The sequence below is a fragment of the Prionailurus viverrinus genome, chromosome B2 (genome assembly GCF_022837055.1).
Source record: "Prionailurus viverrinus isolate Anna chromosome B2, UM_Priviv_1.0, whole genome shotgun sequence".
In the NCBI taxonomy this organism is placed as follows: Eukaryota; Metazoa; Chordata; class Mammalia; order Carnivora; family Felidae; genus Prionailurus; species Prionailurus viverrinus.
The window spans coordinates 132,801,861-132,818,363 of record NC_062565.1 but is presented as its reverse complement, the minus strand read 5'-3'; the positions used below and the strand labels follow the sequence as shown (position 1 = coordinate 132,818,363).

Below are 16,503 nucleotides of genomic sequence, written 5' to 3'. Positions count from 1 at the left end.
TATTGAAGTCTATTTTTGAAAGAAAAAATCCATTTCCTGAGACAATCATTTACAGCAAGCCTCAGATTTGGGGATGTTCATGCAGAGACACATTTTCATACACTCGGGAATCTAATTCTAACTCATACACATAGCAGAGTGTTAAGAACTTTGGAAATCACTTTCATAAAGTCGTATGCACATTTTTCACAGATTATAAAGTTATAACAGTTTCACAGATTATACAGTTATTAGCTAGTTTGTTTAAAATTAGCTAGTGTATTTAAAATCGACTATAGGCAGACATGTTCCTATAAGGCTCACGCAACAGAAGAAAGGACAACCTGAGAAAGCCATTGCAATAAACGTGCTTCAGTGAGCCATTTAATGGCACCTCACAGTTTGTCATTTCTGTATCTTGTTTTATGTCTATTAAGTAATGTCACAAAGTTCTTGTAGACTTCTTGACTCAAAATGTTACATATGCACGTGCCACATAATGCTTTTTTGGATGTGAGGATTGGCCAAGTCTTCATTTAGAAACTGAGGAATTGGCAACGGTTTCAGCACTTTGATCATCACATGCCTGCATTAAAACACATGAACTGTACTCGTGGGCCCTTAATCAGATCATCTTTTATTTTGACTTTAAGTGTGAATTTAACCAGTGAGATTATCAGGGTTTTCTAGCCCAGAGTAGATTAGACTCAACACATCAGAGGAGACATTGGAGACACACTGCTGAGGAAAAGGGGAAGTTAAGAGCTGTCAAGAAACAGAGATCCCTTTGTGCTTTGATGTTTTTCAAAGTCATGAGAAGTTTATGAATTTACCTTTTCCAGGTATAACTTGTGAAGTAATGTGTCCCTGTGAATTGAAAGGAACACATTAAGAAACCATTTTTAAATTCAACAAAACATGTTAGTGATCTAAAGCACCAATGCTTTTAAAAGAGTTAATACTGTCTTTAAATATTAAAGAAACAGATTTCTGCAATAGTTACTAAAACATGGCAAAGCAGAAACTTTGTTTTCAACCTTAAAATTCAAAGATGTGAATTTAATTAAATAATTGGCTGAGGGTTTAAGTTTGTGACATTAAAACAAAGAATATGTGAGTTTCTTAAATAATCGAACCTTATAATAAAAGTTAAATTAAAACAATAATATCCTTATCCTTATCCTTATCCTTATCCTTATCCTTATCCTTATCCTTATCCTTATCCTTATCCAAGAAGCAAGCCCATCCATGCCTTAGAGCCCCTGAAACAATTAGCAGTCCTCTGAGACGCAGAGAATGAGATATGGGCTCATATCAAAACACAGGAAGGGGTTAAATGTCTATTTAAGGAACAGAACAAATCCCCACTTTGCCCTAAATCCTTTCAACATTAGCATCTAGCTTTCTTCTGCCTCAACAGAACTCTGGAAATGGCTTCACGTGGAAAAATTAAATGAGAAATCTCCGGATCTGGGTTCGCAGGTACCGTGGGAAACAGGAGAAGCTACTATACAAAGAGGAGAGGAATTAAGTGAAAGTCCACATGCTGAACTTTGAACTCTCAGCTCCTCTGTGCTGCTTGGTTCAATAACACTTATGGGTCAGTGTATACCAACGCCTTTGACCCAGTCCACCCCAGGAGGGAGATTAGAGGACTCTAAACTGGAGAAACTGACCAGAGCCAGGGGAAAACCCCAAGATCTACATTTGGAGCTAATCCCAGTCCCAAATGAACCTCACTTACCCCCAATTATCCTAAATTAATTACCCTACCAGCTGACAAGCTCTAGCCATTCTGTAAAGCCACTTCCAATCAGCAGCTTTTTAATGTCATAAATTCTTTAGACACGTATATGCAGCAGAGTATCACCAGACAATTAAGGAAGGAGTCTTATATCAAAGAAAGAAACTAAAGGGTGTGGGTGGAAAGATTAAGAGAAAACAGAAACAACTATATAGGATATATTTTTGAAATTGGTAATATTAGACAGATAAGAGAATATCCATCTATCAAATAAGAAATGTCTCCAAAAATACAATCAAGAGGGGAGCCTGGGTGGCTCAGTTGGTTGAGCTTCCAACCTCAGCTCAGGTCATGATCTCACGGTTTGTGAGTTCCAGCCCACGTCAGGCTCAGAGCCTGGAGCCTGCTTCGGATTCTGTCTCCTTCTTTCTCTCTGCCCCTCCCCACTTGTGCTCTGTCTCTCAAAAATAAATAAATGTTTAAAAAAATTTTTTAAAAATACAATCAAGAATGAGAGCTCTTAGAAACTGAAAATAAGAAAGTAGAATAAATTCAACAGAAAGTTTCGATGACAAAGTCGACACAAAAGACAAAGAGATTAAAGCTATAAATCTTTTAGAAGAAGACCTAGGGGGAAAGCTTCATGACATTGGATTTTGCAGTGATGTCTTGGTTGTGATACTACACAACAATAACAAATGTAAAAATACATACTACATCAAAATAAAAAAATTCTGTCCATCAAAGGACATAATCAATACAGTGCAACCTACAGAATGGGAGAAAAATTCTGCAAATGATGCATCCGAGAAAAGGGTAGCATCAAGAATATATAAAGAACTTATGTAAAGAACAACAGAAAACAAATGAATTAATTTAAAAATGGGCAAGGGACTTAAGTAGATATTTACCCAAGTAAGATAAACAAATGACCAACAAGCACATGAAAAGACACTCAACATCACTAATCATTAGGGAAATGCAAATCAAAAGTATAATGAGATTCAACCTCATACCCATTATGATAGCTACTGTTATAAAATAAATAAATAAATAAACAGGCATGGGTGTTGGTGAGGACGTGGGGAAACTGGAAGTCCTGTGCACTCCTAGTGAGAATATAAAATGAAAAACAGTATTGCAGCTCCTGAAAAATAAAAGTTGATTTAATATGTGACTCAACAAGTCCTCGTTTGGATAAAAACCCAACAGAATTAAAAGCAGTATCTCAAGGAGATATTTGTATACCTATGGTCATATTAGCATCATGCACCCAGTGTCCATTGTTGGCTTAATGAATAAACAAAGTGATATACATATATATGTATATATACTATTCCATCATATTATATACTATTACATATATACATATATACACACGCATATGAATGACACTTGCTACAACATGGGAAGGACTGTGGGAACATTATACTAAATGACATAAGCCAGTCACAAGCATATAAATACTGTATGATCCCCCCTTATATAAGGCACCTAGAGTAGTCAAATTCATAGAGACAAAGTACAATGGTGGTTCTAAGGGACTGAGAGAAGGGGGAATGAGAAACTGTTTATGGGTATAGAGTTTTAGTTTTGTAATATGAAGTAAGATCTGAAGATCGGTTGTGCAGCAATGTGAATGTACTTAACATTGTGTTGAGAAGAAGGAACTCTCCAAGAAACAGTATTAAGAAAAATCATCCAGACTGAATAAATCCTCCAGGAAACACTATTAGGAGAAATTATCCAGGTTGAATGGGTTCATGGAGTACCCAGCACAGTTCATGAAAAAGACTCATACCAAGGCCAATCACTGCAAAGTTTAATTATTCCAAGAATGAAAAGATGGTCTTTGAGATGGCAGAGAGTCACATACAAATGATCAAGAATCCCAGTGTCATGTGTATTCTCAAGGACAATGCTTATATTTCTGTAAATACATTGTAGAATGCTACTAAGATCAACCTAATTTACAAATTCATTCCCTCACACAGTTAACATAGTTAACCATTCTTCTTTGCGTGTGTGGGCGGGGGGAGGGGACATTCGGTTAAGTTAAAAAGAAAAAGAAAAAGAAAACCAATGCTTAAAGGTAGAATACAAGGGATTAAAGAAAGGGATTAAGGGAGAACTTCAAAATTCTAAAGGAATGATTTCTAAACTGAAATCTATATCCCACCAAAATATAAATCAGGTGGAGGGTGGATTATAGATAACTGCAAGCACATCAATTCTCATAATTTCCAATTCTCATAAATCTTTTCCCAGAAGTTTTGGAAAATGCAATTCACCAAAATTAGGTTTTAACCTAGAAACATAGTTTCCAGAAAACAAGAAATCCATCACAGAGAGACAAAAGGAAGTCTCAAGATGACGGGTGTAAGGTTCCATTCATTTGAACTGTAGGAAGAAAGCAAAGGATTCTGGGGTGGGGAGGTGTCTCCAGGAACATAACTGGCACTTAAAGAAAACCTAATGTGTTTGTGTGCCAAACAGTCTTTAGAGGGATTTTCTTTTCCTTCCTTTCTTCCTCCCTCCTTTCTTTCTTTCTTTCTTTCTTTCTTTCTTTCTTTCTTTCTTTCTTTTCTTCCTTCCATCCTTCCTTCCCTCCTTCCTTTCTTTTCTCTCTTTTCTTTCTTTCATTCATTATTTGGGAAGGTTTACTAATGTGTCACAGAAAAGTAACCAAATGATGGGGTGCCTGGGTGGCTCAGTCGGTTAAGTGTCTGACTCTTGATTTGGTTCAGGACATAATCTTATGGTTCATGGGCTCAGGCCCACATCAGGCTCCATGCTGACAGTGTAGAGGCTGGTTTGGATTCTCTCTCTCTGTCCCTCTCTCTCTGTCCCTCCCCTGCTCCTGCACACTCATTCTCTCCCCAAACAAACACACAAACTTGAAAACAAAAAAAAGTAACCAAATGAAAAAACACCATAATTAGCTTGTACAAAAATCTATGTAAGAAATGTTTTTGTATTTGCCTCCGCAGTAATAATCCTTAAATAACTAGAATATCAATTCAATAAAGACTTCTGAAATTAAAAAAAAAAAAAAAAACAACCTGGAAGAGAGAAGAAAGCAGAGGTGTGTGATGGTGAGTGAAGACAGTACTGTATCCTTATCTTCCACAACAAGGGATAATATATAACTTGATAGATAAAGAAATAACAAAATCCCATCATTCAATAAACACATAATGGTGTCTGCCATGTGCTAGGAATTTTCACTAGTGCTGAAAGAAAAACAGTGTATTATAAAATCATCGTCTCTGCCTTCATAAGGCCTACTATTTAGAAATGTAGAGATACAGGAGCATCTGGGTGGCTCAGTCCACTGAGAGGCCAATTCGATTTTGGCTCAGGTCATGATCTCTAAGTTGTGGGATAGAGCCCTGGGTAGGGCTCTGCACTGAGCATGCAGTCTGCTTAAGATTGTATCCCTCCCTCTCCCTCTGGCCCTCCCCTGATGCATGCTCTCTCTCTCTGTCTCTCTCTCTCTCTGTCTCTCAAAAAATAAGAAAGAAAGAAAGAAAGAAAGAAAGAAAGAAAGGAAGAAAGAAAACAAGAAAACAAGAAATAAAACTAGTTTTAAAAAAGAAATGTAGAGATAAACACCAGAAGAAACACAAATAAAATAAAAGTGATTGACTCTGGAGAGAAAGACTAAGGAATGAGGAGGAGTAAAACAGGTTGGCTATTTTTATGTTTTGGGTACTTTTTGACTTTTTAAAAATACTGCATGGAATAGATTAAAACTTAAAGAAAAACTTTAAAAGTGTGAAAAATCTATTCATTCTCTTTACGAGATTTCTCATTTGTTAGTCTGTTTTTCAACTAATACTAAAAAAATTGTTTACCTCTATGCAATGGCCTGCCCCACAAGTTATCTTATGCCATCTGTAGAGGTTGGTAGAAATGAACTGTGATTCATTCACATAATGAAATATTATGCAATTTTAAGAATAAAGACACTCTTTAGGTATAGATATGAAATTTTCACCTGTACATATTCAGTAAAAACTTTTTTGTTTGTTAAATTTTGAACAGAAAAAGGGGAGGTGATGGATTATTGTGTGTTTCTTTGCATTTGCACAAAGAAACACCGAAAGTGTCCTACAGAGGGCAGAGCAGTGAAAATGGAGAAGTACATGAATGGAAACAAGACTTCTTAATGTATGCCTTATATTTTTATTTTTTAACATGTTAATATATTACCTTTTATTTTTTTTATTTAATTTTTTTTCAATGTTTATTTATTTTTGGGACAGAGAGAGACAGAGCATGAACGGGGGAAGGGCAGAGAGAGAGGGAGACACAGAATCGGAAACAGGCTCCAGGCTCTGAGCCATCAGCCCAGAGCCTGACGCGGGGCTCGAACTCACGGACCGCGAGATCGTGACCTGGCTGAAGTGGGACGCTTAACCGACTGCGCCACCCAGGCGCCCCTAATATATTACCTTTTAAACAACAACTACCTTTTTACAGCCACCACACTGGCAGAAGTTGAAATATCAGACACTGTAAGTGTTGGCCAGGATGTGGTGTGAAGAAAATTCTTATCCAAGGCTGACAGAAGTGGATATTGATACACCTGTATTGGAAAATTGTTGGGCATTTTGTTGTGATGTTAAATGGGTAAATGCCCTATGACCCAACAACTATACTGCCAGATTCACATCCTGGAGCAGGGATTCCTAGCCTAGTGTCCTTTGGGACTCATTGTTAAGATTTCAGGAATCCGTGAACATGGATGGTTGAAAAAATTCATCTTTAACCCAAGTTCAGCATTTTCCTCCATTATCAATTTATCAATGCAGGTGAGTAGCCACAATGTGGTTAACAATAATTGTGACTTTACACACAAAAGAAATCACAGTACCCTACGTATCATTAGAATTGCAAATATCAAAAAAAAAAAAAAAGAATTGCAAATATCCTAAAATGTCACATGTGTTGATCAGTACTCTGAAATTACACAGTTATGAGGCTCACTGTCAGGTTTCAAGTGGCTACATCTTACTCTCTATGGATACTCTCATGACCTGTAGCTGCCCAATCATACTATACTTAGCAGGCAACTATACTTAGCAGTCATTCCACCCCCAGACAGCAAAGTTGTGTGTCCTCACAGTGCTAATACACACAGATGTTTTGCTTTCCACTATTCCCTATCGTCAATAGTCAACTAATACGCAGACACAGATAAATTGTTGTCATTGTGTGTTAAAGTTTTAAAAAAGTTGGCAAAGGGACACATTGTCCATAAAATATTACAAACCCTGGAACTAAGGAAACTCTTACAGATGCATACAGGGAGAGCAAAGAACAGTCATGGTATTACTGCTTACAATAGTAAGAAACATGAAGCGGGGCGCCTGGGTGGCTCAGTCGGTTGAGCGTCCAACTTCAGCTCAGGTCATGATCTCACTGTCTGTGAGTTCGAGCCCCACATTGGGCCCTGTGCTGACAGCTCAGAGCCTGGAGCCTGTTTCCGATTCTGTGTCTCCCTCTCTCTCTGACCCTCCCCTGCTCATGCTCTGTCTCTCTGTCTCAAAAATAAATAAAAACACTTAAAAATTAAAAAAAAAGAAACATGAAGCAGTGAATATAACCATCAACAATGTGAAAGATTAAAAAAAACAGTAGGTTGGTTATCCATTAAATACCTTCAACCAGTGAAATGAATTGAATGAACTGTGACACGCAGCAAGAGACAAATCTCAGAACTGATGTTAAGTGAAAGGAGTCCCAGAAGAATTAATATGAATCCATTCAGATAAAATTATATAGCAATTAAACTAAGGTTATATTGTTTAAAAACGTATACATAATTGGAAAAATTAGAAGAGTATGAGGTTGGTTAATGACAAACTCTGAATGGCAGAGAGGAGATGTAACCTGGAAGAGACACGCAGGGGACTGCTATGAATATGGCATTTTCTAATCTAGATGATAGATATGTAAAAAGCTTATTTTCATGGTATTCTTTATTCTGTTCAGATGCATGTTATACATTGTTTGGTGTATAACATATTTCACAATTTAAGAAAAAAACATTTATAATTAAGAATTGGGCCAATAATAAGAGTAACATAGTTACCTGAGATACCGTTCCTGTCAACTGAATTAAGTCTGGCTGGCTAAAGGTGATGGTTTCATCATTTTCAGCAAGGGAAGATAAACCAGATCCTGGAGGTACCCCTTTCTTGATAAAATATTGTACAAAATGACTAATAAAAGAAAAAAAACAACCTCTGTTACCTTAATGTCTTGCTTAAAGTTATAACTGCATTTTTTATTGAGGCATAATTGCTGTATAACATTATATTAGTTTCAGGTGTACGACATGATGATTTTACATTAATATGTATTGTAAAATGATCACATGTCTAGTTAACAACCATCTCCATACATAGTTATCATTTTTTTCTTGTAATGAGAACTCTTGAGATTTACTCTCTTAGCAGCTTTCAAATATGCAATACATATTGTTAACTATAGTCATCATGCTGTACATTACATCTCATGACTTATTTATTTTATAACTGGAATTTTGTACATTTTGACACCCCCCCCTTTACCCATGTCAGCCACCCCTTATCTCTGGCAACCACCAATCTGTTCTCTGTATCTTGGGTGTTTGTTTTTGTTTTTGAATTTTTAGATTCCCCATGTAAGTGAGATCATACGGTATTCATCTTTCTCTGACTGCCTTATTTCACTTAGCATAATGCCCTCAAGGTCCATCCACGTTGTCAGAAATGGTAAGATTCCCTTCTCTTTCATGGCTTAATGCCATTGCATTGTATATTAAATAACAGCAGTTTAGTCCAGAGAAATTTCTGATTTTGCTCATTTCATCATCTCATCAATTTGCATCCAATAACAAATTTTTATTTCATATTAAAAACCTCGACTTGCTTTATGTACTATGAAGAAGTATCTCTATCAGTCAACGCACTGCTGTAAAAATTTTCTAGAACACTATTTTAAAACTATGGTGGTCGTCTTTAAATGTTGATGATCAGAACGAAGGAATTTTACATTTAGACTTGATTTAACTCAGCATCAGAGTAATGTATCAGTGAAATAGGGCTCAGAGTAAGAAATTGTGAGTCTTGAGCACTTGAGTTTATAACTGTGGCACTCTTACTAGCTACTCAAGGGTACAGGATTTCCTTTCAAGTAATTACTGATAAGACCTTGAATCGCCATTGTCATACCTCGAAGTTTATAGGCACAATAAAAAGACATTGTTATAGCACATATATTTTACTTTAAGTGTTTGTCAACGATAAAATTAAATTTCATGTATACAGTCTTCCTAAACTTCTTTTTTTCTTTGCGAATGTTTAGTGGAAGTTCTTAATTCACAAGCTAAGCATCTCTGATTTACCTGAAGCTGACGCTAGAGGGTAGCACAGACATATTTGTTGTGAGGCTCTGAGCGGCTTCCACTTGGCCAGGAGCCAAGAATGGGCAACTCTGGGATGTTGCTACAGAGGTAGTGTTCCAGGGAAAGGCACTTGTGATCGCAGTCGCTCTCAAGGGCTCACCGAAAAAGGGCTTGCACTCATATTGACCTGAGAACTCTGCACAGCAAAGCTGGACAAGGGACATTTCTTTCTTGTACGATAAAATGTCATTCACATATCTTTGTTTTTGGCTCTGGCAGATTGAATAAATATGCCAGGAAATTCATAACAGAGTCAAACAGTGAATAGATTAGTTGAATCTAATCAGGTGCCAAAGTCACCTAGATTTGGTTTGTAGACTTCCGTCCACCTTGACCAGATAATAAAGCTGAAGGAAAATATAAGAAAATAGAGTAAGGGAGTAACTCAGGGAGTTCAGGTTATGGAACCAACCCATATGTGGTGCCTACTGGCACAGAGATTCTAGAAATTTGGGAGTGACATTTTGAATTGTGAGGAAATTTCTCCTGGTGGTCTGCAGCTCTCAAAATCCATAAAACCTCTGGTTAGTATGAAACCTAAATCAATTGAGAGACAGCAAAAAGGGATTTGAAATGGAAAAAAGCATCATCTTAGTGGGTAATATTAAGTATGAAATTAATTAGAAAAATTATGAAGCACTAACATTTTTATGTTAAGTTTAGGAAAATTCTATGTATATGTGCTATTTTGTATTTCTAGCATATGAAAGAATTTAGCATGTTACATAATGCAACAAATTAGGCTTTAAAATCTATATAGCATATTTAATTTTAGTTTTATGATTATGTTACAAGGTATAAGAAAATTGGGGTTTATAAAAACTAATGGTAGGTATAGGAAAAATTAAGTTTCTCAAAATATGTGAATTTTATTATTTGACCTTAAAAAAAAATAATGTTTATTTATTTTAGAGAGAGAGACAGAGTGCAAGCAGGGGAGGGGCAGAGAGAGAGGAAGACACCAAATCCAAAGCAGGCTCCAGGCTCTGAGCTGTGAGCACAGAGCCCAACATGGGGCTCAAACTCACCAACAGTGAGATCATGACCTAAGCCAAAGTCGGATGCTTAACCCAATGAGCTACTCAGATGCCCTGGTTATTTGAACTTTTATAATGATTTAAATACTTTGCAAGATTTTATTTGCTATGATTTTTGGCTTTTAAAGTACTTAAAGAGATAACAAAATATAATTATATTGTAAATGCCATTTAAAATGTTTAAATAGGGGCACCTAGGTGGTTCAGTTGAGGATCCAACTCTTGATTTCAGCTCAGATCATAATCTCACAGTTTGTGAGTTCAAGCCCCACATCAGGCTCTGAGCTAAATGGAGGATTCTCTCTCTCTCCCTCTCTCTCTGCCCCTCCCTTGCTTTCTCTCTCTCTCAAAATAAATAAACTTAAAAAAAATTTTTTTAATGTATAAATAAATTCAGAAAACTAAATTTATTTAAAACTTTAGTGGAAATTAATAGATTTATGTATAACAAAATTTTATTAAAAGTTAAAATTAGATTTATAAATTCGTAACAGTAAAATTTTTTAAATTAAAGTAGCAGCACACTGTCTTTTTGGTTTATAGAGCTGTCTTTCAATGCTTGACATTGCTGACTGCCAATGACTGTCCTGTGTTAGGGCTGCCTAGGGGTCCCTCCTAACCCCCTCTCAGTGCTCAATTGTTGATGCATAGAGTTGACAGGAGCCTTAAAAGGAAACGATTGGAAGAATATCTCTAACATTTTCAACTTATAGAGTTCATAAAATGTAAATTGACTGGCTCTGAAAGTAAAACCATACAACGAACTGCCTTCTGATCTCAATTTTGACTGCTTTACTTCATCCGCTTACATTCCGGTCATGGATTTTAATACGTCCAAAGAAGGCTAACCTACGTCTAATGGCCACTGTGTGACCGATAATATAAGCCATTCAAAATGTTCACTAAAGTTTTATTTAAGTTTAAAATACATTCAAACAAGGAGCAAATCATAAATGCAAACCTTGCTGAAAATCTCAAAGCAAGCACGGCCATATCACCATTATGCTGATCAAGGGACATTATTGTTGCCAGTGCCCCATGAGTCCTGCCGGATAGGTCTCCCAACCACGGCCAGTCCTGCTCACCACAGAAAACTATTCTCCTGACTTCCAACACCATAGATTGCTTTTGATTTTTCTTCTCATAATGAACGTTAATAGAATCCTTAAAAGCAACCCGTGTACTTTTTTACACCAGGCTTCTTTGGTCTAATATTTTGTGTGTGTGACATTCATCCATGTTGGTTTGTGAGGCAGCATTTCTTTCACTGTCTGCAGGTCACTGTATCTGATTTGTCTTCGGTTTCACTGGGATTGGATCCAGCTGCACTTTTCTCTGTGTTTACTTGCTGGATTTCAGAACTTCCTGAATCTTGACTTGAGGGTTTTTTTTTTTTTTTACTTTTGGATATTTTGCCATTATATTTTTAGTTTTTGACTATTCTCCCATCTCTCTATCCTCTATTTCTGAGACCCACTTGGAAGTATGTTGGTCCTTTTCAACTTGTTCCATTTGTTTTTACTATACATTTCCCTTTCTTGCTTTCTTGCTTTCTTGTCTTTGTGCTTCAGTCTGGATATTATCTCTGATCTGTTTTCCCTTTTGCTAACTGTCTTTTTTAGCTGCATCTAATCTCTGATGAAATACGTCCATTGAATTCTTAGTTTCGGTTATTATTGTATTCCTTGAATTATTGAATTCCTAGAATTCCTATTTAATTTTTTAAAAACTTTTCACATATTATTATTTATTTTTATGTATTACAACTTCGTTGATGGGTAATTGAAGTACAATTATCTGCAAAATTCAGAGTATAAATTTGGTAATCTTTGACACATGCGTATGTCTATGTATTACTTATGCATGGCTGCTTAAAAAATTACCACACTTTGAGTGGTAATAATCATCACTTCCACTCATATCACTATTTCTTCACATTATTGCTATTTGTTGACTTCCTGTTCCCTTATCTGAACTCATTAGAAATTTTAGATCCAGGATGTTAGTCTTTCTTTCGTTGTCATATTCAAATATTAATATATTTGGATTTCTCCTCCTTCTTTTACTTCTTTATTTTCTTTGTTGTTCTATTTAGGGTTTCTTCCTCTAAAAGTAACATACTTCATCTCCCTAGTTTCTATGACAATCATCTGATCTTACAATTTAAGTATCAGATAATAACCAAAAGCATTTGTTAGTGCTAATGTTTCAGGTTCAACAAAATCCTTCACTGTTCTAAAACAGTAGCCAAGGCTGTAAAGCCAGACATATTAAAGCTTTATTTTAATTGATTCAGAATTTATCTTAGCTATTTATTACTGTGGGGAAAAGAATCTAAGATTATTGTTTTCTTGCAATCACTGTCACCAAAGCATAATTGTCAGACAATTTGTCTCACAGTTGTGAGACAATTCACAAACACTTCATTTGTCAACCAGATGTATTTGTGGGAAAGAACGTGATATACTTACGTTTCTGTTGGAATTGTAAACGGATTCATCCTATAATTCAAAAACGGACTTGAAATTTCAAGAAACTGTTCGGGCTTCTTTATTATTGTTTCTAAAAGAAAAATTCTCTATTATTGATTCTTTATCATTGGTTCTATAAGATCTAGAAGATTCTAAAAGAATCTAAAAGATAATTATTGATTCAGTATGATACACTTTTGTTTTTTAATCTTCTAAAATTAAATGCATAACTTAACATCTACTGCAGTGCTGATGAGATTAACTGTCTACCCAGCAAACCTACAATGTGAAACATTGTCTTATTATTACTGGACATTCATTGCTACTTCTTTAAAAGTTTTTCACTAAAAACTGTTCTTTTAGTTAACCTCTGCAACACAAATGCTCAAATATGAAGAAAAAATACAGACTAATATCTGGATATGGTACGAGAACCAAAAATGTAACAAAGTCAAGGTCATGGGAAGGAAAGAAAGCATTAGATCAAGAAAGACTTTGTGAATACTCCTAAAGGAGTCTGAAGCCAATATAGAAGTAAGAAGTTCTCAGTGGAGGGGCACCTGGGTGGCTCAGTGGATTGAGCTTCCAAATCTCGATTTTGGCTCAGGTCATGATCTCACAGTTTGTGGGTTTGAGCCCTGCATCGGTCTCTGTGCTGACAGTACTGGGCTTGCTTGGAATTCTCTCCCCCTCCCCCCCCCCCCCGTCAAAATCAATAAACAAACATTAAAATTTTTTTTTACATTTATTTATTTTTGAGTGACAGAGCACAAGTGGGGGAGGGGCAAAGAGAGAAGGAGACACAGAATCCGAAGCAGGCTCCAGGCTCCGAGCTGTCAGCACAGAGTCCAATGCGGGGCTCGAACTCACAAACCATGAGATCATGACCTGAGCCAAGTCGGACGCTCAACCAACTGAGCCACCCAGGTGCCCCAATAAATAAACATTTTATTTTTTTTTTTAATTTTTTTTTTAATTTTTTTTTATTTATTTATTTTTCAACGTTTATTTATTTTTGGGACAGAGAGAGACAGAGCATGAACGGGAGAGGGGTAGAGAGAGAGGGAGACACAGAATCGGAAACAGGCTCCAGGCTCCGAGCCATCAGCCCAGAGCCTGACGCGGGCCTCGAACTCCCGGACCGCGAGATCGTGACCTGGCCGAAGTCGGACGCTTAACCGACTGCGCCACCCAGGCGCCCCGGTAAATAAACATTTTAAAAAAAGAAATTCTCAGTGTATACGGAACAGAACTCAAGCACTAACATGGTGATCACAGGAATTAAACATTAGAGAGGATTAGTTTAATAAAACTCTGCTACAATGGAAAGGATGTCCACTGGAGAAAAATAAGAGAAACTCTAAATGTGCACATAACTTCTCTGTGCTTATTCTGTGGTAAGCTCTCAAATGATCTCTCTCTCTCTCTCTCTCTCTCTCTGTCTCTCTCTCCCTCCCTCCCTCTCTGTCTTGCTGTCTCTCTTTCTATTTCCTATTATTTTTCACCTTAAATATTAAACCCAATAGATAGAAGAAAGACAATTATGGGGTGAGCCTTGAGGTGGGACACCATAGGTTGGAATCCTACCAATTTTAGATTTTCTTCCCCAGTTCACCCTAAAGCCATCATGCAGCTAGAATTATACCACAGTCAGTGTCAAAATCAGAAAACGCCTGTATGTTCAATATTTTCTCCTTTATTCAGCTATTCTTTGATGCATTTTAGAGCAAAGATTTTCTCTCAAGCATCATGTGCATGCTGATCTTTGGTTCAGAAGGACAGAGAACAGGAAAGAGGATAGAAAGGATGGAGGGAGGGAGAGAGGGAGGAAAGAATGGAAATTGCAAAGTTCCTGTATCCCAATGCAGCAGCTGGCAGGCACCAAGAGTCAACTGCAGAAGCTCAAAGAAAGTACAGACTGAAATAATCAAGCAAGAGAGAGAGGGGGCAGATAGGCTTGGTAAACAAACAAACAAACAACAACAACAAACCTGACCTTTTCTTCTTTCCACCCAAACCAGATATTTCTTTAGTCTTTGTTCTTTTCTGGCAAAGACTGAGCGTGTTGTGCTAGAAAATCTTTGCTACCAGCTGTACTGCTTGTATCATGTAGGCAAGAAGCAAAGGCGAGGAAAATTACATGGTTACAGTTGTTAATTTATATTCTAAAAACATGTAAATTATGGTTGAAAGTAGGAAGCAGGGAACAGGTAAGTCTTTCAATCCATGTGACCATTGCAGTTGTAGAATCCTGAGCACCACGGAGACTTCCGTACTGCATTGTGACCAAGATAGGGTTCCCTGGTCCCCTGCCATGAGGAATCAGTGACACTTGCATTGGTATCAGGAGCCACAGCAGGTGCCACCAATAGGGGTATAAGCCTTGGTCCACGGGACCGAACCCTTAGAGCATACTGTTTGTTTGGTTTTTAATGTTTATTTATTTTTGAGAGAGAGAGACAGAGAGACAGAGCATGAGTGGCTGAGGGGTAGAGAAAGGGAGACACAGAATCTGAAGCAGGGTCCAGGCTCCGAGCTGCCAGCACAGAGCCTGACGCTGACGCCAGCTGGAACCCACGAAACGCGAGATCATGACCTGAGCTAAGTCGGGTGCTTAACCAACTGAGCCACCCAGGTGCCCCGCTTAGAGCATACTTATAAGCTTCACGGCGAGGCCACCGGTAAACGGGCGCTAGGTATGTTCAAGGTGGCTTTGCCTTCATTGCGCATTCAGGTAACGGGCCTGTGAACATAGCCTGTAATGCAGTAACCTCTAGAAGGTGGTATACTGTGGCTGGATGAATACAATTAGAAAATCATGAGCAATTAGCAAAGACAAAGGGAGAAAGTGCAAAATCAAGAAAACAAACACAAAAGACATACTAAAGAAAGCTTTTTTGAACAAAGACAATTTAAGCTTTTTGGAATAAGAAATATATACATATATATATATTTCAAATATTTGAATATATATTCAAATATATATATTTGAAATATATATATATATTTCAAAAAATATATGTATATTTCAAAACCAAGAGTTGTACCCTTAACCAACTGAGCCACTCAGGCGTCCTATAGGCCATAATTTTTAAATTATAAGTTTTCATTCTCCTTTAATCCCATCTCATGCATCTGCTTTAGAATTGAGTTTCTTTTAATGCTCTCACTCATTTCTTTTGCCATTCAAACTTGGTACTTATGAAATACTGGAATCAGAATGAAGACTTGGAGAGAAGAACATTGAATGAGTAAAGACTGAGATTTGGATTACGAAGAAGTTGGAAGTAAACTGAGAATTAAGAACAAGGTGGGCAGGACGCCGAGGCGGCTTTGTCTTTTAAATGTCCAGCTCTTCATCTGGGATCAGAGCATGATCTCACAGTTCGGTTCCGAGATTGTGTCTCCTGTAGGGCTTTGTGCTAACACTGCAGAGCCTGCCTGGTATTCTCTTCCTCCCTCTCTCTCTGCCCCTCCCCCACTCATGCTCTCTCAAAATATATAAACTCAAAAAAATGATCAAAAAGTTAAAAAAAAAAAGAACTAGGTGAGCACAGTCCCCCACCCCACCCTGAGCCCACATGAACCTCTTTATTTCTAGCACAACTACCATTCATGGTGGCTTATGACAGTATTCACACAGGGGGAGCCCAAGAATGAAGTTATATCCCTATATTCTAAATAAGGGTCAATTTCTATTCTTAATATAAATCAGTTAATTCAAAGACTACGTTCTACAGGGCACTCTAGAGTGATTGCACACCAGGGGCTTAAATATGTTACCTAAGTTTTTAAATATTATTTGCTACAAACCAT

General features: G+C 37.1%; 1 protein-coding gene across 6 annotated transcripts in view; it reads right to left on the bottom strand.

The window, feature by feature from the left end:
* The window catches only part of ADGB (androglobin), a 160,645-nt gene that overhangs the window by 70,019 nt on the left and 74,123 nt on the right, over nucleotides 1-16,503 (bottom strand). For 5 of the 6 annotated variants that reach the window (XM_047857999.1, XM_047858001.1, XM_047858000.1 and 2 more), the window contains exons 12-14: nucleotides 12,688-12,778; nucleotides 7,824-7,953; nucleotides 813-846 (exon numbers count right to left, since the gene is read on the bottom strand). In XM_047857999.1, the coding sequence (XP_047713955.1) occupies nucleotides 813-846; nucleotides 7,824-7,953; nucleotides 12,688-12,778 (255 nt within the window). The remainder of the gene's footprint in view (nucleotides 1-812; nucleotides 847-7,823; nucleotides 7,954-12,687; nucleotides 12,779-16,503) is intronic. The other variant, XM_047858004.1, reaches the window with a different exon arrangement.